At 46.9% G+C, this 22,188-nt stretch overlaps 2 protein-coding genes across 2 annotated transcripts in view; one reads left to right on the top strand and one right to left on the bottom strand.

The window, feature by feature from the left end:
- The first annotated feature begins 1,857 nt into the window (after positions 1-1,857).
- On the top strand, positions 1,858-6,475 carry LOC149339500 (uncharacterized). Its single transcript, XM_089550936.1, has 3 exons — positions 1,858-3,337; positions 3,379-5,045; positions 6,461-6,475. The coding sequence occupies exons 1-3, from the start codon at positions 2,110-2,112 to the stop codon at positions 6,473-6,475; spliced, it is 2,910 nt and encodes a 969-aa protein (XP_089407062.1). The 5' UTR covers positions 1,858-2,109.
- Positions 6,476-15,417: 8,942 nt separating this feature from the next.
- LOC149339499 (putative cytochrome P450 49a1) overlaps positions 15,418-22,188 on the bottom strand; it is a 46,025-nt gene continuing 39,254 nt past the window's right edge. The window contains exons 8-9 of the mRNA XM_089550492.1: positions 18,682-18,894; positions 15,418-15,757 (exon numbers count right to left, since the gene is read on the bottom strand). Of these exons, the coding sequence (XP_089406618.1) occupies positions 15,644-15,757; positions 18,682-18,894 (327 nt within the window). The 3' untranslated portion in view covers positions 15,418-15,643. The remainder of the gene's footprint in view (positions 15,758-18,681; positions 18,895-22,188) is intronic.

The following is a 22,188-nucleotide window of genomic DNA, read 5'->3' as shown; positions in this document are numbered from 1 at the left end:
AGTGCCGTGCAGGGGTGACAAATATTTTGCACGCCGATAAACGCCGCACATCTGAGGTCACGCACAGTACGTTGTCACGTGGAGCTGAATGGTGGTAACACGCTAAGCAGCTTCGCACTTTCGGATATGCAGATGATACCTGTCAGGAAAAACGGAAGCGAGGGTTGCCCTCAACTACAGGTACAACGCTCACATAAGATAAAAGAGCATCCTATTATCGCTCCACACGTGTGTCTTTATATACAATAGGTGGCTGCGCACTTGCGTCAAGGATTGTTGCTAACGTGGCCGAAGTTTTTGCTTCCAGCGTGCAAAAAATCTTTATCTGAATGCGCCTGATTTCGTGTCCACATAGCTGTTGGTCAGTGCCTTTTGTTTCATGGCTTTCTAGGTTGAACGTCCCAAAGCGACTCAGGCAATGAGGAACGCCGTAGTGGAGGGCTCCGATAAACTTCGACTTCCTCGGGGTTCTTTAAATGGCAACTAAAGAAGTTGTAGACTTCTATACCTTTAAACGAGCCGAATGTGTGAAGCTTCGAGGCAAAGCGTGCGAAATCTTTTGGCGCTAGCATTTCAAATGGTGACATAATCGCTGACTAAAGCAGCGTCAGAGTCCCAACCATATGCTGGGACTTTGCGCCAAGGTGCAAAGCCGATTAATTTGTTTGATTATCGGGCGATAAATGCCCCGAGGTGACACATAAGCTGCGAGACTCGCCGCAGTGGAGGGCCTCATATTAAATCTGACCACCTGGGGTTGTTTAACATGATGTTCGTTTTTATACCGGGTGATGTTTTTAACATTTTACAGATTTATATTAAAAAAGCTATAAGAGAAATGTCCGTTAGGTCTGTGCAGGTGGTTTGTATGGCAAGGTGGACATCATTTAGGTGAGAGTGTAGGAATTAAACGTAGGATTATTTGAATACTCTAAAGGCCAAGGCAGGCATTACAAAGGGGGGTTCTGGAAAGTAACTTACAAATATACGCCACAAAATGTAAAGGGCTCAAAGCAGAAAACAACTTAAGAAGCCAGGTACAAATTAATAAGAGAACGGGAAAAAATACCTAACAGGTACTTGAAAAAATGCACATATAGCAAGGTCTCATAAAAACAAAACAACAGAAATCCTACCTTCAGAAGTTAAAAAACACAGCATCTAACATTTCGCGGAATGCAACGGCCGACACGCGCACACCCAAGCATACGAAAAAAAAAGAAATAGTGATCCATACAGCAATAAAAACGCACATAATTTTATGTTAGAAGTCTCTAAATCTGACAAAGCAGCGTCTTAAATGATGATGTTTCAGCGATAGCCGCAAGATAGAAGGAAGGAAATTGTACTCTCCAGTAGCCAGGCCTAAAGGTGAGTATGTGCATCGTTCTGTCCGAGAGAAAACGGGTTTAATCTTTTTCATAAGATCTACACGAGGCGGTGTGTGTCTGTCGCAGGAACAATTGGTTAAAAAAACGCGGTATTTTCTGTTCTGAACTATTCAGTGCCAAGACCTGCGATTATATCTAAGACGTATCTTGTGAAGAATAACTTTATCAGGCTAGCCCTCAATTACAGGTTCATTTTTATTAAAGCATGCACTAAATACGGTAAACCCATCATCACTTTACGATCCATTTCGTTGTGCAATACCGTATCAAATACCTTAAAGCATCAGCATTTTCTTAATATAAAAAATCCTACTACAAGTTATAATATCAATTTTATAATTAACATTGGTGTATATTATTCGCTTAGTGTTCTGTAGTGAACCACTATAATGATATTCCGTTCATGGTATTGTTGCTCTGTATTATCATTGTGTAGCGAACCACGACGGTCGCGCCTGATTCCGCCTAGGCCGATCGCTGCCAGAGCGCCGACGACGACGAAGCGTCGCAAAAAGACGAAGTGCCGCCGCGCTGCACGAGATCGCTTGGGTCGGACTGGCCGTCTTCTGCGCTGCCCGCCGTTCTGCTCGCCGCTTTGTGTCGCCTGCCGTGAACACCACGCCCTGTACCATTTGTGCAGAAACCCCCTTTCACTTGGTGGAGGTGCGGATTTACTGCCTTCTTGGCACTTCAAGGCCGTCCGCTTCCGAATTTCACCATGCCTCAAGATTCCGAACAGCCGCCGATCCTTGTGCCACATACTCCTGCCCCACAGCCGCCGACAGTCGTCTGCGCTGGAGCTTTGCGCCAGCGCGACCCCGCTGTTTTCAGCGGTACCGGGGACCACGACGTCGAGGACTGGCTAGCCTCGTACGAGCGGGTCAGTACCCACAACAAATGGGACGATCCCCTAAAACTGAACAACGTCATTTTCTATCTGACGGACGTTGCTAATCTGTGGTACCGCAACCATGAGCCTGACATCACATCGTGGACCGCCTTTAAGCAAAATTTCGCTGACGTCTTCGGCCGGCCTGCGGTGCGCAAGCTGCGTGCTGAGCAACGCCTGCGTGCTCGGGCGCAGCTGCCTGGTGAAAATTTCACCAGTTATATAGAGGACGTGGTGGATCTGTGCAAACGTGTGGATGCTTCGATGCCCGAGCGCGCCAAGATCGACCACATTCTGAAGGGCATTGACGACGACGCATTCCAGATGCTTCTCGCCAAAAATCCAGCCACCGTCGTCGACGTCATCGCACAATGCCAGAGCTACGACGAACTCCGTAAGCGCCGTTTTCTCACTCGCTCTCCACTCTCTCCACCGGAGCCTCTGGGCGCTTTGACATCTGACTCTGACCAGTCGCTACTGCTGCCGCAGATCCAGCAGTATATTCGCGAAGAAGTTGCTCGACAGCTGTCCCTCGTCCACCCGAGCACTGCCACTTCCTCTTCTCTTGTGCCTTCGCTGCAGCGCGTCATACGCCAACAAGTGGCCGAAGCTCTTCCTTCTCCCCCTGAAGTTCCTTCCGTCCCTCCTTTGACGTACGCTGGCGCCGCAGCACATTATAGCCAATCCACCCCTGTGGCAGCGCCCTTGACGTACGCCGCCGTGGCTGCACGGCCTGCGGTGTTGCCACCTCGTCAGCCTGTTCTGCGCCCGGCACCGGCCCCACCAGCGGCTCCGCTTCCTCCTTCTCCTTCGCCATATTACAACCCTTGGCGCACACCAGACAATCGTCCGATATGCTTTTCATGTGGCTTCCCCGGACATGTGGCCCGCCGCTGTCGACGCCGCATGGTCGCCCCTAGAACGGTTGCGCCTCCTGCCTGTTCACCTGAGCAGCTCCGTTCTGTTCCACCTCCGGAGCCCTACGCCACTGACGATCGTCCGTATACGACCCGTCGATCCCCGTCCCCACGTCGCCGTTCACTTTCACCTATGCGCCGTCGCCCTACATCTGCTGACGAGGGAAACTAAAATCCGCAGTTCCCGAGGCAAGAACTGCGTGCTCTTCAAACAGCTCAAGGCCTCAACTTTCTCCCGCGAACATTCTATTGGTTTCCGTCGATGGTTTTTCTGTGTACGCGCTTGTGGACACGGGTGCTGCTGTGTCTGTTATTCATGAGAGACTGTGCCGTCGGTTACGAAAAGTCACGACTTCATTTTCTGGTTTGTCGCTCCGGACTGCTACCGAAGAGAGGATCGCACCTTTGGCCGCATGCACAGCGCGGGTCGTCATTGCCGACATTTTGTACAGTGTTGAGTTCGTGGTCCTGCCGTCTTGTTCCCACGACGTAATTCTCGGGTGGGACTTCCTATCAAAAAATAACGCCGTGATAAATTGCGCCCGCGCAGAGGTAGAATTTTCTGTATTGTCTGACGAACCGGCCGACGACCACCATTTCCTGTGTCCGCAGAAGATCACAGTAAGTGAAGACGTCGACATCGCTCCGGAGGCTTCAGCGCTGGTATCCCTCTCGTGCCCTGCCACACCCGCCGTCGCAGTTTTCTTTACGCCCTCGTCTTCCTTCGTTCATCGCAAAAACCTGCCGCTGCCGTACGCTGTTCTCGATGTTCACGGAGGTCTAGCGAAAATGCTTATTTATAATCCGTCTGCATGCCCGCTTACCCTGCTACGTGGTGAGACTCTTGGCTCAGTTCAACCTGCCCACCTTCTCTCTGACCTGGATGCACCTGTGACCTCCCGCAGTTCCTCCATCAATGCTCTTCATCCTGATTCGGCACCCGATCCGTTGCCCGACGCCTTCTTCCAAGCCGCCATCGACGCCGCTCTTCCTTCTGCCTACCGGAAGCAGCTCTCAGCTCTACTAAACACGTTTCGCTCCGCTTTCGACGCCGCCCACACTCCTCTAGGCCGGACTTCCACCGTCGCTCATCGCATTGAGACCGGCTCTCACCCCCCTTTTCGCCAGCGGCCATATCGTGTGTCGGCGGCAGAGCGCCGCGTGATTAGCGAACAAGTTGAGGACATGCTGCACCGTGGTGTCATCCGTCCGTCTCACAGCCCTTGGTCGTCGCCGGTGGTACTTGTCAAGAAGAAAGATGGTTCAATCCGATTTTGTGTCGATTACCGCCGCCTCAACAAAATTACCCACAAGGACAATTACCCTCTTCCCCGCATCGACGACGCTCTTGACAGCCTCCAAGGCGCTGAGTACTTTTCGTCCCTTGACCTACGTTCCGGCTACTGGCAAGTACCGATGGCTGCACCTGACAGAGAAAAGACAGCATTTGTTACACCCGACGGCCTCTACGAGTTCAACGTGATGCCGTTCGGTCTGTGCAACGCTCCCGCCACATTCGAAAGGATGATGGATAACATCTTGCGGAAGTTGAAATGGCAGACCTGCCTCTGCTACCTGGATGACATTGTTGTCTTTTCCGCCGATTTCACCACACACATTGCACGCTTAAAGCAGGTTTTGACTTGCCTGACAGACGCCGGACTGCAGCTGAATCTCAAGAAGTGCCACTTCGGAGCTCGGCAGTTGACAATATTGGGGCACATCGTCTCCAAGGAAGGCATTCTCCCTGACCCGGCCAAGCTCCGTGCTGTGGCGCAATTTCCTAAGCCGGTTTCGCTCAAGCAACTTCGAAGCTTCATAGGTTTGTGTTCTTATTTCCGGCGCTTCGTACGCCATTTTGCGTCCATCATTGCGCCGCTGACGAAGCTACTTGGCGGGACCAATGACATATCTGGCTGGTCGGCCGAGTGCGACGAAGCGGTCGCTACCCTGCGCCATCTTTTGACTTCGCCGCCAATACTCAGACACTATGACCCCACAGCACCTACCGAGGTCCATACGGATGCGAGTGGCGTTGGCCTCGGAGCTGTCCTGGCCCAGCGAAAAGATGGTTTTGAAGAATACGTAGTTGCGTATGCGAGTCGCGTGCTTACCAAAGCTGAATCCAACTATTCCGTTACGGAGAAGGAATGCTTAGCTATTGTATGGGCGCTAACGAAATTCCGGCCCTATCTGTACGGCCGCCGGTTCGACGTCGTCACGGACCACCATGCGCTCTGCTGGTTATCGTCGCTTAAAGATCCATCCGGTCGCCTCGCTCGGTGGGCTCTTCGCCTTCAAGAGTTTGACATCCGCGTCATCTACCGTTCCGGCCGTAAGCACATGGACGCCGATGCTTTGTCTCGGTCTCCCCTTCCCAGCGACGCTGCCTGCTCCTCGGCGACCGATCCCGTGCTTTCGTCTCTTACCATCGCTGATATGCCGGCGGAGCAGCGAAAAGACCCGTGGCTTGCGTCCCTCATAGACGCCGTGTCTTCTTCACAAAACGTTGCGCCTTCTAGAACTTTACGGCGTCAAGCTCCGCACTTTGCCCTCCGGGACGGCCTTCTATACCGCCGCAACTACATGCCTGATGGTCGGCGGTGGCTTCTCGCGATCCCCTGCCATTTACGATCTGAAATTTGCGCATCTTACCACGCTGACCCTCAGTGTGCGCACGCCGGTGTGCTGAAAACATTCAAACGCATTTCTCAGCGCTACTATTGGCGCGGCATGTACGCCTATATTCGAAAATACGTCCGATCGTGCATCGCTTGTCAGCGGCGGAAGACTTCCACTCCCCGAGTGACCGGCCCCTTACAACCACTCCCATGCCCAGCACGTCCTTTCGATCGCGTTGGCGTTGACCTTTACGGACCGCTTCCCTGTACGGTCTCTGGGAACCGTTGGTCGCAAAAAGACGAAGTGCCGCCGCGCTGCACGAGATCGCTTGGGTCGGACTGGCCGTCTTCTGCGCTGCCCGCCGTTCTGCTCGCCGCTTTGTGTCGCCTGCCGTGAACACCACGCCCTGTACCATTTGTGCAGAAACCCCCTTTCAATTGCATAATTGTGCTTTTCATTTCTTCTGAATTATGTGAGAGCATTTAGTTGGATTCTGGAAGTGTCGGCTTCGTAGCTAAAACATTTTTCCTTACCCTTCGCACTCGTTATAACTAAATTCATTTAAGGACTTCTATAAAGAATGTACTGCAATGTAATATCATGCCCGATTTGCTGTTAATTCTCCTTCTCACTTGGGACAGGAAGTCCCATTTTAGCCTGAGGCTTTGAAAGATCACGATGATTACGTAGCAAATCACGTATCAGTACTATAGATTCTGATATCCACATTACCATGCTATCAGAAAACGCCAGATTCACCTCCCCTTCACCACAAATACTGTTAGGCTTACTACTCACCGGGCATGCGTCCGTTTCGATACCTGCTGAGAACCGTATGGTGGCTAAATAAGCTTCTAGTTTACTGCTACTTACTTTCATAACGCACGTTTGTTCTCTGGAACGAGTGTTCTACAAAATTCTAGAGAAATCTTCTAGAGAACCAAGGTGGGTTAATCACATCAATAAGAAGAAATGGGCTTGGGCAGGGCATGTAATGCGAAGGCAAGACAACCATTGGTCGTTCAGGGTAGCCGACTGGATATCAAGAGATGTCAAGCGTAGCAGGCGGCGGCAGAAAGTTAGATGGGCGTATGAGCTAAAAAAGTTTTCTGGACAAAAACTTATCTTAGCTAGCCCGTGACCGGTTTAATTGGAGAGGCCTTTGACCTGCAGTGGACGTAGTCAGGCTGATTAGGTTGATGACTGTTATAAACTGTTCCCCAAATCTAGGGATTACTTAAGTACGTTTGCGAAAAATCACGTGCTCTTTATGAATCATTTGAAGTGAAAAGCAATGCTTGCGTGCGAGATCCATTAAATATTTTTAAAAACTACAATTTAGAGGGCTCTGGTATTCTTGACATGAACTTTTTTTTCGCCGGCAATGGCAATTACAAAAAAAAATGAGTTGAGTACAACAGGTTCAAAAACCAAAGACCACGCTGATTACACGCCTCGACACGTGTATTTGCATAAGGGACTAAGTCCCATCTCGCGCAAACCACGGTGTTGTATCTTCTAGAGTTGTAATCAGATAACCTCTTTGTGCGATTGCTGGTGGACATGTTTTCCCTGAGGCTGCTTAAAATTTTCGCTCATGTACGAGGTCAACAACTCCTAATCATTTCATATCGTGCACACACACTATCTACATTGACAACAGTTGCTGGGTGCATAGGCAGGCCCGACTGCCGTGTCTGGCATCTTGGCCCCTTCTTAGGGGAACCGAAGGTGCACCACCAAATTAGTTGTCATATGTGCGCGGATGAATGTCGAAGGAAGGTGCTCTTTTGTAGGAAGCTGTACCTAGGTATTTACGTCATCAACTTGGAGCTGAACCAGAAAAGTTGTCATAGCAATAGTAGCACCTATAAATTTTACTGCACAAGAGTAGTAAGTGGCTCGCGAAGTCTCCTTGGTGGAAGCGCCTGTTCCGGGGTGCCATGGACAATTGCAAGTAATAACAACTGTTGGAGCCATGCACAAAGTACTAGTTCTGAGCTTTAACAGTAAGGATACCACACCGAAATCCATTTTAGTGTCTCCTTGTACTATAAGATTTTATTTTCAGAGCTGGTGAAACTCGCGCCTCAGGCGGAGGGAAGTGATGCTCGAAGATAAAAGGCATCGCTCACCGAAAAACCCCTTTTCACGGGCCCTCGCTGCGCTCAACATGGATGATTTTTTTTTCTACCGCATGAAAGCAAGAAAAGCACCGCGATGACTTGAAAGTCGTCTACTAGGTAAATTGGTTTGCTTGCCTCTTATACGTGTGTCTCGAGGGCTTTGGCTACAGTTAGGAGTTAAGCGCGGTTCCATGTTAGTTTCAATAACTATAAGAAACTGCACAGTTTACTGCGAAACACCGTACACTCAGAGCCACAGAAAGTGGATACGAATGCGGAAAACCATAATTAAAAAAATTAATACTTAAAGCGCAACATAAATGCCCATTAAAGTCAAATTGTTCTCAGCAGCCATCGAAGCCGAAGAAATATAGCGGCAAATTAGCTCCATCAATAGAGGAATGGCTTGCCAGAATTTGTCAGATGGCTGTTGTTACTAACATTCAGGTATTAAGCTTAACACTCTAGCTACCAAAACAATTAAGGTGGAGGAGACTATATGAGCCCGCCTGTGCTGCCGTGCTCTCCGCTCTTCGCCGCTTGGCTACAGTGCTTTGAAAGAAGGGGGGGGTTCAAAACACAAAAGCTTTGAAACTCCATTCGATAACTTCACAGCTTTTGTACTACAATCAGGGTTCAAAACGCATTATGACAGCGAGGTATGTGAATTATATCTGATCCACAAGCTTAATCGTAATGTTCCTGTACGGATTAATTAGAAATTGTGATTTTTACAGATGTCTTTTTTGTGTTCTCTCCTATTGCCAGTGCCCTTCTCTGAGTAGCATTTTGCATAGTCTTGTTCTATGTTCCTTTTTTTTCTTAGTCACAGGGCCGCGCAGCAGATTCTGCAGATGTCTCGCTGGAATTCCTCGTCACCACCATCCCTACCCGTTTCTCTTGGATGTTCAAATCAAATCAAATCAAATCGTCTTTATTTCTCTCTCAAGGAGAAAAGGGGGTGACGGGTAAAAGCCACATGACTGCGGCTTGACAAAGCCCGGCCCCCTCTATGTACAGTTCGGCAGTATTGCTCGTGCACATACAGAATTAAATTTCACACTTCCTCTCAGACCTAATTTTTTTTTTGCACCCTACAGAACAAAATCACTCCAAATGAAAGCACATGCAGTTTTAAATACATTCGAAACACACATTCTAGAACACATCAGGTTTTAAACATAAAAATTTCAAACACACTCTGATTAAAAACACGTTCAGTTCAATAATTTTCAATTTTTTAAAATTCTGGAAAAGACGTTACCTTTAGTGGTAGCAGAAAATTAAGACATTTTACAGCAAAAAAGTACCAATAAAAAATAAAAGGCACCAAGAAAAACACAAAACTCAATCATACAAGAGAATCATGTGATGTTGGCTGCAAGGAAATGTGCATGTAGCGCTCGTAATGACAATTTTTCCGGGAAGGTATCGATGAGCGCAAGGCTATTTAGAAGAATAGCAGCATGATACGAAATGGACTGGCGACCGTACTCTGTACGACAGTGAGGCACCACCCATGCGTCACTATGACGTGTATTGTAAATGTAAGTGCGGGGGCGAAGGTTTAACAAATTCAGGATGCTGTGATTGCACGCCGATACGGATGAGCGATATGTACAAGATAGACGGTAAGGATAAATGCATTCTGTGGGAAGAAGCTTATAGCGCAAGAAGTAATCGGAAGTGTGTGCATGACAAGGGACATTAGCAATAGCACGCAAGGCACGTTTCTGGCAGATTTTAAGTTTCTGTATGTTTTCTTTCGTTGTAGTTGACCAGACTAAATGGCAGTAGTTAAGTGTCGACAAAAATAGTGCGTTATAAATTAAGCGTTTAACTGTTGTTGGCAAGAAGTTGCGGTGTCTGTTTAGTATCCCGCAAACCTTATTAAGTTTGTTGCAAAGCCCATCAACATGCTTGTTCCAAGTTAGAGTTTCCGATAATGTTACGCCAAGAGTCTTAATTTCATTAATAATGCTTACCTCTTCGCAGTCTAAAAGAATTTTGCCCTTGATGTTTACCTTTGTGTTCTTAGTACGGAAAAGAATAGCTTGAGTTTTTTTGGTATTCAACCGCAGGTAATTTGTTTGCGACCAGTCTCTAATTAATGATAAAGCGTGATTTGCCGAGCAGACTAGATCATCAGTATTTGCCCCTCTGAAAAACACAGCAGTATCATCCGCGTACCCAACCCAAGTCGCACAGGGGTCGAGCACTTCACGCTTGTCGCCAAAATGCGGTAAAGAGCGACACGTCTAAGGTCACTCACCTCTCTTTTTAAGACAATCCTGAACTGCTGGGGAAAAGAATTCTCCAACATCGTGGCTGCGTGCTGAAAGACAAAAATCCCCCTCCTACCCCTCTATTTAGTTGATTTGCCCTTTCCTCGTTATATTTTTTTTTTTCGTGTTCGCCCCTTCTGAACACGTGCCTAATCGTTTGGTGTTTCGCCTTTTCAACTTGTCATCGATTCTCCTTTTCGTCTTTTTCCTTCCTCTCCCCCCCCCCCCCCCCCGTATTGTTTGCAAAGGTGCTTTACGCTATTCCTGTACCTCGCGCTTAAAAAGCTGCGTGTTTCGAATGCTGTCGTAAACTTGAAAAAGGCTCGTAATCCAGCCGAAATGACTTGATTTACATCCTGCTATGGTTTCAAATTTCTGATGCTTTCTTGTATTTATCAAATAGCTGCCAAGAAATAACCTGTTATATATATAACACTTTCAAGAATTCCTGAAACTATTGAGCTCAATATAGCAAAAAAGTATGTGTAGGATTACACTCTCTGCCCCGGCGGACAGAATATGCGGCAAACCCCTTTAATTATCCAGGTAATTAAGAAAAACCCCTAATTAACTTTTTAATTATCGTAGCCAGGTCGTTAGTCCCAATTGGGGGTTTGATGCCGTGAAGAAGACGATGTCGCATACCAGTTTTTGGAACGAAGAAAGACTGATTTTCTAGAGCCCTGCAGCGCGAAGAAATCCGACGCTTTTTCCCGCACGTGACTGACACTGAGCGCGCGAGGAGCGCCGGAAGTACGGCGTAAGCGAAGCGTCCGCTGGTGACGTGTCGCAACGAAGAAAACGCCCATTACGAAACGCATGTGCTAACTTTCGTCGCTAGAGAACCTCGGCGCTCAGCTCAGACCACGGCCGGTATTATCGTCTGCTTCGCGCTCGGAGCAAGGAAAATTATAGTCATCGTCAGTTACGGGAACGTCCGTTTTCAGAGCCCTGATGGGCGCATCTGCAGGTGTTTTTGTGTGCGTGTGTGCGCGCCACTTCTGGTATGGCTGCTTGACGGGCTCGTTTTTTTTTTGCGTCATCATGAATTCATTTACTCACTTGGTTGATTATCTGTTTCCTTATAATCGCTGCGCATCAGGAACCACGTCTGAAAAAGAAAAGCTTTGTCAGCGTGGCAAGGGGAGCTTGCGTGGCAGTGGCTCTGTGCTATCGGGCAACTGTTCTTGCGGTTGCGGTAGCGTGTGTTAGCTTCAGTTTCCCAACAGAGCGCAGTCGTTTGCATTTCAGGCGCTTATCTTGGAGGTGCGCGTGTGGCAAGGCCATTGCAGTGCCAGTGTTTCAAATTACTTGACTATGTAGAAGTGCCGCCTTGGATTAATACGTCACGCCACATTGTGTGAATTGTGGGAATGGCCGCACCAGCGCAACCCCAATACTCCACGGCCGAGAAGGTGGACATTGTGATCGCTTATGAGAGCACGCAAATGGACGCGGAGCTGGCATCCATACTGCATGCTGCCCAACATCCTGGTCGTCGCGTGCCGACTCGTCCCACGTTCGTATCAATATTTGATCGATTTAAGTCTACTGGATCAGTTCCTTTTCTGGAACGGAAGAGTCCAGGGAGCGCATCCGACGATTTTGACATTGATGTCTTCGCATACGTTTCTGTCAGGCCAGAAGCAAGTGTCAGGGAAATCGCCAACGCGTAGGGAGCCAGCGCGGCAACAGTTTGGAGGTCACTATCAAGACACAGCTACCACCCCTATCATGTGTGTCTTAACCAGAAACTGACACCGAATGGCTATCAGAAACGGCTCGATTTTTGCAGCTGGTGCCTAATTGAATGTGATAAAGACCCGGAATTCCTGTATAAAGTGCTTTGGACAGACAAGGCCCAATTTTGCAGGTACTCAAATGTCGACTTGCATAATGCGCATTATTGGTGCGACAAGAACCCACATTGGCCGCGGCAGCACAAGCACAAAGATTGTCAGGAAATGTTTGGTGTGGCATTTATGACGGCCGCATTGTCGGTCTTTACTTAATCGACGGAAACCTCCCTGGGAAAAAGTACACAGACTGTGTCTTTAAAGGCGCCGTCTCTGAATTTGTCTCAGAGCTACCACTGGCCGGAATGAAAAAAAATGTGGTTTCAGCATGACGGAGCCCCGCCACATTTTATTCGTTCCGCAGTGCAATCCTTGGAGACTACCTTTCCCAAGCAATGGAATGGGCGGGAGGGAACAACAGCGTAGCCTCCAAGATCGCCCGATTTGTCACCACTGGATACCTTCCTCTGGGGATACGTTAAGAACGAAGTTTTGAACATGGAGCCAGCGAACCTCGAAGTCCTGATGAAGCGTACCAAGATATCAATTGAAAAGATTCCCCGAGAGGTGCTCATTTCTGCTGTGCATTCCATCAAAGACCGCATTCTACTGTGCATCGCAGTGAACGGCAAGCATCTTGAACACATGATGGGAAAACGGCTTCTTTTCATCCCATATACAAGTTCTTCCTGGAATGTCCAAGTGAGGCTGCAACCAACTAAATCTTTAAAAGGTACAAATTTCATTCATTGCTGTTTGTTATAAACCTAGAAAGTGGTAAAGACCTGCTGGCAAGGTTTCCTAATTAAGTACTAGCACTTCTTATAGCACGAAACATGTCTGATCCAGCACACGGCAACCGAATTGAGCCAGTCGGTACGGAGCACCTTAGTGCTAAAATTGCAACGTTTTCAGTTAGTCTTTTCATCCGCGTAGTCATTCTTTTTATTGTAGCTGTCAAGCTGATAGTGCATACAAAAATACACTTGACAGAAATAATTGAATGCATGTCAATATACCGGCACTATTTAACGTTAAAGAGTAATCTGCACACTGTCCGAAAAGAGAACATGTGACCTTTTCACGAAGCTAGCGAGAAAAATAAAAAAATATTAAAAAGCTCTTACCGGAGCTAATCAGACAGGCAGAGCGCCAGGTGTGCTTATCAGTGTGCCCAAAAGCAACGACCGCGTAGCAGACGATGGTTATAATTCCCTTACTCCGAGTGACGAAGCAGTCGATAGCGCCGGCCGCGGTCTAAGCTGAGTGCCGAGGTTCGCTAGCGAAGAAAGCACACGCGCTTCGAATTGGGCGCTGCATTCGCGACAGGTCGCCAGCAGACGCTTCGCTTACGCCATACTTCCGGCGCTCCTCGGCGCTCAGTTTCGGTCGCGTGCGTGATAAAGCGTCGGAATCCTTCGCGTTGCAAGGCTTTAGAAAACGAGTTTTTCTTAGTTTCAAAAACTGACAAGACATCGTCTTGTTCACGGCATCAAACTCCCAGTCAGGATTAACCACCCAGATACAATAATTAAAAAGTTCATTCGTGGGTTTTTGTAAATTTTCCTGGATAATTAGAGGAGCTTTTCAGCATATTGTGTCCGCCGGGGAAGAGGTTTGATCCTGCACCTGTTTTTTCGCTACAGTGAACCCAATATTTTCAGTAATGTTTGAAAGTGTTCGCTGAAAGACCAGGTGTATATATACAGGGTGTCCCAGGTAAATGTAACCAAGCTTTTAAAAAACACGGGGTCTCCTAGCCGTGTGAAAGCAAATGAGGGTTGTTTAGAGTCGCGTGACCTAGTCAGCAGTATTTTTTTCCGTTCTTCAAGGTTCAATAATTAGTGAAGCTTAATTAACTAACTTTTTAATTATTGACTTGAGGAACAAAGTGTCAATCGAAAAGTTGTAGATCGCTTTGAGAAACAGCTTACTGAGACATTTGCAGCAAAGTAAGACTTACGTATAGTAGTTTTTTTACCGGCCTTTAACCATAACCCGCACAATAAGAAAAAGCTTCCGCATCACAACTGTGCCACTTCAACGTCCCAAGACGCGTCTTAAAGAATAAAATCCATTTTTTCTGAAGTCCTCTCCTCGATGAGACTTTGGGTGCACATCGGGGCAGAGAAGTGAGCGAGCAGCTGGTCACGTGACAGCTTTCTTCTAAGGCCAATAAATGAAGCTACGTAAATCGTAACTTGACGGAAATAGCACTACTAGCGGTTTTTTGAGGCGATCTAAAACTTTTGCATTGGCCCTTTTTTCCTGAAGTGAATAATTAAAAAGTTAGCTAATTAAACTTAACTAATTAATTAACTTTGAAGAGCGAAAAAAATACTCAAGACTAGGCCATGCGACTATGAACAACTCTGAGTTGGTTTTACTGGACTAGGACACTTCGCATTTTTTAAAAGTTTGGTTACATTTAGCTGGGACACCCTGTATATATGGCTGTTGGCTTCCTTGCCTTGGTCTATTGGTGTTTGTGGTGTTTGTGTGTGTGTGTGTACAGGAACATAAAATCCTCTTATTGCAGTGCACGGAACAGTTCTGCACGCGAGGCAGAAATATGGCAAGACGAACATTTAATACGGCATCTCTGCTTCATTTTTATATACTCGCCAACAATGGTGCCCTGATATGTGCAGGATCCCAACTGCTAATGAACAAAATTATCTCAATTATTCTTGTGGCCATTCATTTTTCCTGTGTACTGTAAAATGGGGTCGACGGGCGATGTTCTCTTAGTTGAAGACATTGTATCCAGCCATAACACCACCAATAACGCCAACAGTAAGCGCCATTTTTTTTTATGTGCACGTATACGAATCGTCGGACAAGGACAGGCCTTAAAGTGCATTCTAGCATCGGTACTCATTTTCGAATGTAAGTGCGAGTTTGAACGCCATACTAGACTCTGAACAGGCGCTGCGTTCTTGTTTTAAAGTGCTAAGACCATGGTTACACCAGACATATCAAGGTTAGGCCTATATTTAGACATCTATACTGATTGCCACGAAGCTGGTTTTTACATAAATTGAACAGAAATTAGTCAACAAAAATATCTAGAAAAGTTCAATACCTTTTTCGACACCGCCTTGAATATGGTAAATAGCGTTGCGCTTTTGTGGAACTTCTAAACGCTCTAAGATGTCAACCCTACTTTAACAGAAATACATCTACAGGAGAGGACATGGGTATGAAATGAGACACTTCCAGCTGACATGGTGTTCAAACTGAAAATTTTGAAATGAACTACTCAAGAATTGGTATATAATTACTAGTGCTTATGAATCTGAAAGTCTACAAGTACCAAAATGCTGGCCAAGAGAACTTCGTAGATATCGCTCTGTTGCAGAAGTCCGTCCAGACAACCGAAAAGTTTTTTGCGTAAAAAAATGTTTATTTTCAATCTGTCATTGATAACACACTTTTTGGGTACTTGCCTCATAGACAAGGTGGCATGGTTGCCGCACTGTAGAGAGGTGAAACGAAGAACAGCCGCGCAGTTGTTCTCATTACATGCTTGGTATCCAAGCTCCAGAAAAAACAGTAACGAAAGAATACAATACTGTGAGGAATAGCCAGAGGCAATATGAGGTGCCGGATTATACCTAACTCTTTAGTTCAACAAAACGGAACCTCGCTGGCTTGTCCGGAGCGTTGGCCAATTTCCCGACGAATCCAATGTCTTCGTAATGGTACTCTATCTTGTACTTGACGAGTAGCTGCACAGGAAAGAACACACTTAAATGCAGCACACAAATCTTCATCACGCAACCTTCACGTAGAGGAAGTGAACTAATTAGCAAGTCAAGCAATTGTAGGCACCAATACAAATGTTACAAGCGCCGCACGACCAAAGTAGCGACATGGTTATGCCCTGGCCAACAGTTCCTATACACGTCGGCTTTGACAGTGCTGGCATGTTATAACTTTTTAGTCAGCGTAGACAGCTTTCGCCTGCAGCCAATCCTGTCATCTTCTCGTCGTCGGCATCGGCGGGGTAGTCCGTGAGCGAAAAATCCCAGAAGCATTAATAAATAAAACCGAGTAGGAAATTTGTCGAGGTGGGGAATCGAACTAGGGCCTCCGGAGAGCGAGACGAGCACTCTAACCACGCGACCTAGCTCGATAATTTAGAATGAACAAAGATGTGTCTAGTGAATACAGTGTTGTTTTATAAGGGTGCGTTAAAGACATCTACAGTGGGCAAAACATATGACTAAAACGACCGCACTGTGTGTTTCGCAGCTCCCGTAGCCGCTGCGACCAGGAAGGAAAAAGACTGCGATGAAATCCTGCGAATTTAACTGCACATGGATGCATCCAGACCATCTTTAACCAAATGTTGTCGCTAGATATCGCGTGTTCAGCCCGAAACACGCCCAGAACGTGTTCTAGACAAACGTTTTGCCCTCTGTACTGTGGTTATGGAAACTACAGAAGTCGCAGTTCAGCCAGTAGCGAAGTACGTTCCCGCTACTTCTCTTCGATTGGCGCACACGTAGAGCCATAAGGCGGCGCCCACTAAAAACCACTCCCTCCTCCTCCTCGCAACGTACGCCACTGCCCCAACAAATAGCGCGCGACGTCAGCGCCTCCTAAAGCCCCGCGCCTCCCGCTCGTGTCGTTCGTGTCGTTCGGCCGTGCGGGGACGGAGGAATCACGCGGTGAGCGGCGAACCACGCAGCACACATCCGAGGCGCGTTCACCACGAAGCTTGCGGCTTGCTGCCCGTTCGTTCGGCGCCGAAGCTATGCTGGCGTTCTTGGCATCGGGTTTGTCAAGAACGATGTGCCGACGAGCTACGAGTGCAACTCGAGTCCCGCGCGTTTCGGCAAGGCGCCTGGCAGCGCTTCTACGTGGTTTGCCATTCCGGGCGTCCGTTTCACTGTACGCAGCATCAGCAGCATCAGGTTCAGAGAATGGCCAATTCCGCATATATGGGCATTAATCCAATGACGCAATCGCGTCATACCCCTAAGGCGGAGCTTAAGTGTCACCTCCAAATTGTTTCCCGAAAATTGCATAATTCGGGGGCTATCAAGTATTAGCCACTGCAATATTACTTTCTGCGAAGCCAGTGTAGGCCTTCTGCCTTGCCCAATGCAGCAGGGCCAAACAATGCACTTCTTATTAGCCTGTCTGCTAGGCCCTCTGTACAAATTCTTTTTCTACCTCAGCTTGAAAAGTCCGCACCCGGATCCTGCGACAACTGTACTTTTTTAAGCACTTCTCTTTTCCTTTGCTACGTTTCTATCTTTCTTCTACCGCCTTTCACTCATTAAACTCTCTTCACAACCTGGCTCGTAAGTGCAACTGGATTTTGCACACTGTATAAAATTTACATTTTTTATTCATAAAGAAACCTTCGCTGTCTCTCTCTTTTTCTCCATGGGGTAAAACTTCGCATTACTGCATCCAGTCGAAAGCAACAGAATCCGTGAATGAAGACTGCTGCCGATACCACTGCCCTGAAAAAGTTACGAGGCTGAACGAACAACTAGCAGCTAAACTGAAACGCAATGAAATGGGGACTGTATCATACGACCAAGCGAGTTGCGCTTCACAACTGGTGTTTCGTATTCAGGCGTCATTCGAGCGAAAGAAAGGGACGTTCCACTGACATTGCAAAAGAAACTGCCGTTTCCTTAGCCTTTTTCGTAAGCCCTCTTGTCGATTTCCATCTAGAACCACCCGCACCGGCCACCTCCCTGTAATGATGGTGGTTACGTATTAATGAAGAGATGGCTATGCACTGCAGCCGTGTAAAAACTAAAACCCATTTGCATTGTCACGCATGGCCAGTGAAGAGTGAAGCAACACAGCAGTGTGTTGAACGCGGCATGGCAACGGCAGCTTTTCGGATTGTAGCCGCGGGAGCGCACTGGTAACCATGGTCCCCGCAAGTTTATTAATTGTAGCGCCAGGCACCGCAGTTCCGCCGTAAGATAGTATGCGCTTGTGCGAATATTTTTGTGCCAACGTATGTAGCCAGACGAACAAAAAATAAGGTCACGTAGCCAAAAATATATTGCTTTGAGGAAGGCTTTTGGCCATTAATGTTATCATTTGCATTCCTCCCCTTGATTTGTTTTCTGTGCAAACGGTCTCTGTTGCACGGCATGACGACAACTTTGCATTTTTTTCACACTGCTAAACTGACCTGCAGCTGAATGTGACCTATGAGCCATCTAATACGTTGTGAAAGATGCTGCCACACACCCATATGCGAAATTGCCTGAAAGCTTGTTGCATCAATCATGACTGTATACAAGACTCTCGGAGCCTCCGCGTGAGAGTAGCGCAATGAGGAAGCGAAGATTTAATTGTTTTGTGCTAATTTACCATTGTTCATATAAACTTAATATGTACTTACAGTCTTTGTCAAAGGTAACCAGGCTGCATGGTTTGCTTCTAGCTCGTACAGTGGAGCCCTTACAGCCTCCTTGAAGCTGAAATGGTCGTTAAAGGTAAGGACTGGGGGTCTTCTTACCTTCCAACATCTTTCGGCCTTTAGGAAAGCCACAAGGGCTTCAGTATACAAGCTAGAAGCAAACCACGCAGCCTGGTTACTTTTGACAAAGGCTGTACTTCCGCAGCAGCTTTGACGGATGCCCGTTGACGGACATATTCAGTGACCGCTTACCTTGACGAGGAGTATCCAGACTTCTAGTTCAGCCATCCTTCTGCCGAGGCACATGCGCGGCCCAAAGCTGAAAGGAAGGGACGCGTACGGATGTAGCACCCACTCGTCACGCTGCTCCTCACTCTTCAGCCAGCGCTCGGGCATGAACTTGTGCGCGTGGGTGAAGTTCTCCTCCAGCTGGCTGGCGACGTAGTTCTCCGTGAACACTGGTGTCTGGAAAGCCGAAACATTTTGCTCTTTTAGGACCGTGCAGAAAAAATCAATTTTATCCTCATAGTTCATGAATGGCGTGATTAAAACGCCATTAGGAGGAAAACTTCTCCAGAGACCCCATCCTTGTTTTCCCCGTTTTGATTTTCTTTTCTGCTAACAAAAAGAAAACAAAACTAAACAGGAGAAGCCTCAGAATTGAGTTCTTTCTGTGTATTTTTAGCGGTTTATAAGTAAGCTCTGCCTTACGCTCTGCTCAACAGTGCTCATGTTCTTAGGATCCTGATTTTCTCGGCATATTCGCGTAGTTCTTGGGGTTACTAGGGATTAGGTATGCGGCTGGACAATTGATAAAAGAGACCAAAACCGGTGTGAAACTAGCCAAAAGTAGCCGGTTTGTATTCTTGGTTCCAAATTTGTTGCCTGCTTTAAATTTGCACTAGCACAAGCAGAAAATTAAAGCTCTAGCCATACAATCACTCGTTTGGAGTAAATATTGACAGAGGTCAGATTGGGCTAAGAAGAAGCAATTTTCCTGCCCGCACCGTCTTGCGACACAACGGGCAGTAACTATTGGCATGCGGAATGCATATTATAGGCCCCCCCTTTTTTTTTTACAAGAGCTCGTTAAGTATCCGCTTTGTCAAATGTACCCAGGCTGCCTTGGCTGCTTTAAGAGCTGGTTTTTGGCGGGGTGCCAGCGCTATGGTCCACAGCCCCCGCCAGTTTCACCGGTGACAGGCGTGGCGCCAACGTGCATTACAGTTATGCTACTTTGGATGACAGAAAAAAAAATCTCCCGGCGGTAGCGGAAACAATAAGGGAAACCTAGTTACTTTTGCAAAGACGGTACGTCGAAGGTTAATGGCGTCTTGCCGCCGCAGACCACATTTAATTCGCACCACCCCCACAAGAAGGTCAAGCTGAATCGTGTTTTGAAATTCTGTGTTGGTTGCAGCGATTTCTGAAAACAGATGCTCGCGGCCGGCGTTTGAAATTTTAAGTAACAGGATTTCCCTTTGTTATCCGCAAGGTGGGTGAAGGGACGTTCACGGGAAATATTTCCGTGAGCCACAGCGCTCCACAAACTTAAGTGAGTTAACTGTTAGATTCAAAGAGCTGGCAGCTGCCTACAGGTGGCGGACCTCTGATTCTGGCTAAATGGCATCAAATATAAAACAAAAACAAAACAAGATGGCAGTTTTACTGAAGTTTAGCAGCTTTTGCGTTCCGCTGGTTTCTTGATTAGTGGCGTACAGTGTGAGAACACTCGAAGAAGGCGGTATAGCAACAGAGAAACAAAAAATAATTTATTAAAGCTTTACGAGAGACCTTATTTCCGGGGTTTTTGTATTTTGCACTCCTCACGCTATTGTAACGCTCGATTTTTGTTTAGCTAAAGTTGGCTGGTCTGCCAAGAGGGAGCCACACTGCAACAAAGGCAGGTAGAGATTTCCTAACTTTGGCACATTCCTTTTTTATTCAGGCAAAAACCCGTAGAAATATGTGCTTGGGAGGGTAGTTCATTGCAACGAAAGAACTCTTGAAGGGCAGAAAACAAAAATCGCGTCCCTTCTGTGCTCCGTTTGCGTACTCTGGTCTACTTGTCTACATTTATGATCTTTATTTCACGAACACCTCATCAGGGTTTTTTTTTATATTTCACAGTATTCGGGTAAGCGAAAAGTGAAGAACAACAAAAGCAAAGAAAAAGAAGGCAGCATATGTTCGCTTTGCTGATGCCTGCTGATGCAGAAATGATACGTGGCAATATTTTGCTCTAGTCTGTGCGGCGTTTTGTGAAACACTGTGCTTCTTGCGAACAAAGAGTGAAGTTGCTTGAAATTCGCTCAGCACACCAATTGCATTAAGGCATTCTAAGCGAATGTTCGCCATGCTCAAAGAACTGAGAAAAACTTCGCACAATTTGTCTTCTCAATGAAAATTGATTATTTTTCTCTTTCTTGGCACGCTGATGTTTTTCGGCAGGAGCAGACGCAATTATCTCCAAGAAAATTAAATTTAAAAGTCTTCCCTCCAGCCGTTTTAAACTGGTAACATCGTTACCGGAAAGAACTGGTTGAGACTGTTTTGAAGTGAACGACAATGTTGAGAAGTTTCTGTGATCTGCGCAAAAAAAATTGTTTCGATGCCAGCATTTCACTTCCGAAATTGTCCGGTGATGGCGACATCTGTTTTTCGTTTTTTGTTCTTTTCTAGCTTAAAAAGGTACGTTTTCCTTCACAACGCTCTCTTTGTGATTACAACACGCCACCCCCTCGGTACAGGCTGCTTTCAATTTGTCCAATGAGCCTCTTTGATGCGAGGCATTAAGCCCACTCGCCTGAGCGTTACCACTGCTGGCAAACGCCAATATATGCTCACTGTGTTGATGAGACATGTTGCATAGCTATCGGCCTGCCCTTTCTTGCACGTTGAGCGTCCTTCCTTTTGCTTGCCTTCGTTCTTTCCTTCCTCTGCTGCTGCTATACATCTCCTATTGTGTCTTGCTTTGCTGCATAAAACAAGCCAGCTTCGTAAAGCTGCACAACGCTTCCGGTGCTTAGCCAATAAATGTAAAGATTTCGTGGATAATAACTACAGCGTCTTCGTCTAGTTCACCTGCGCCTCAGTAACGAAAACTGACGTTGTACCACAGCTTGAAAGATTGCAAGTCACAATATTAACGCTTCGTGGCAAGTAAAATTCAGTCGACTGCGATAAACACCAAAAATGATCAAGATTTCATGCCTTTGATAGTGCTGCCATCTGTCGACAATACGGAGAACGCTGAACGGGAAGTTTTTGACGGCGCTCAACAGGAGGGCTACATTATTGAGCCGAGGGAACTCCGAATTTTAACGGAGAGTGCAAGGTAATACGAATAAGAAAAGACGTAATAAGAAGCGAACTAGAACCTAAGCACGCACCCGCAGATATCAAGGGAAAAAATAATGCCCATATGAGCAATTTCGCAGTTTTCACGCGTTCCCTGAAAATCTTAAGGTTGCCGCTGGGGATTCTGACTCAGGAGCATATGTTACTGGCGTACCCCTTGTCGAACCACATACTTTCCTTTTGCGCAGAAAATAAGAGTAAAGATAAACTTCGACATGCCATTAAGATGTTAAAATGAGGACACCTGGACATTAGGTGGGACGAAAAACCAACGCCATCAACGGCAACTTCGCAAGGAATTGTAGTGGAAATATGCGTCGGTACCCGCACTTTAGAAGCGGGCTCTACTCTAAAACAAAAGTGAAAAAGCCCCACTTTATTGGGTAGTTACGTAGTAAA

Source organism: Amblyomma mixtum, chromosome 6 (assembly GCF_055824585.1).
Source record: "Amblyomma mixtum isolate Tamu chromosome 6, ASM5582458v1, whole genome shotgun sequence".
Lineage (NCBI taxonomy): Eukaryota > Metazoa > Arthropoda > Arachnida > Ixodida > Ixodidae > Amblyomma > Amblyomma mixtum.
This window is presented reverse-complemented; position numbering and strand designations above follow the sequence as displayed.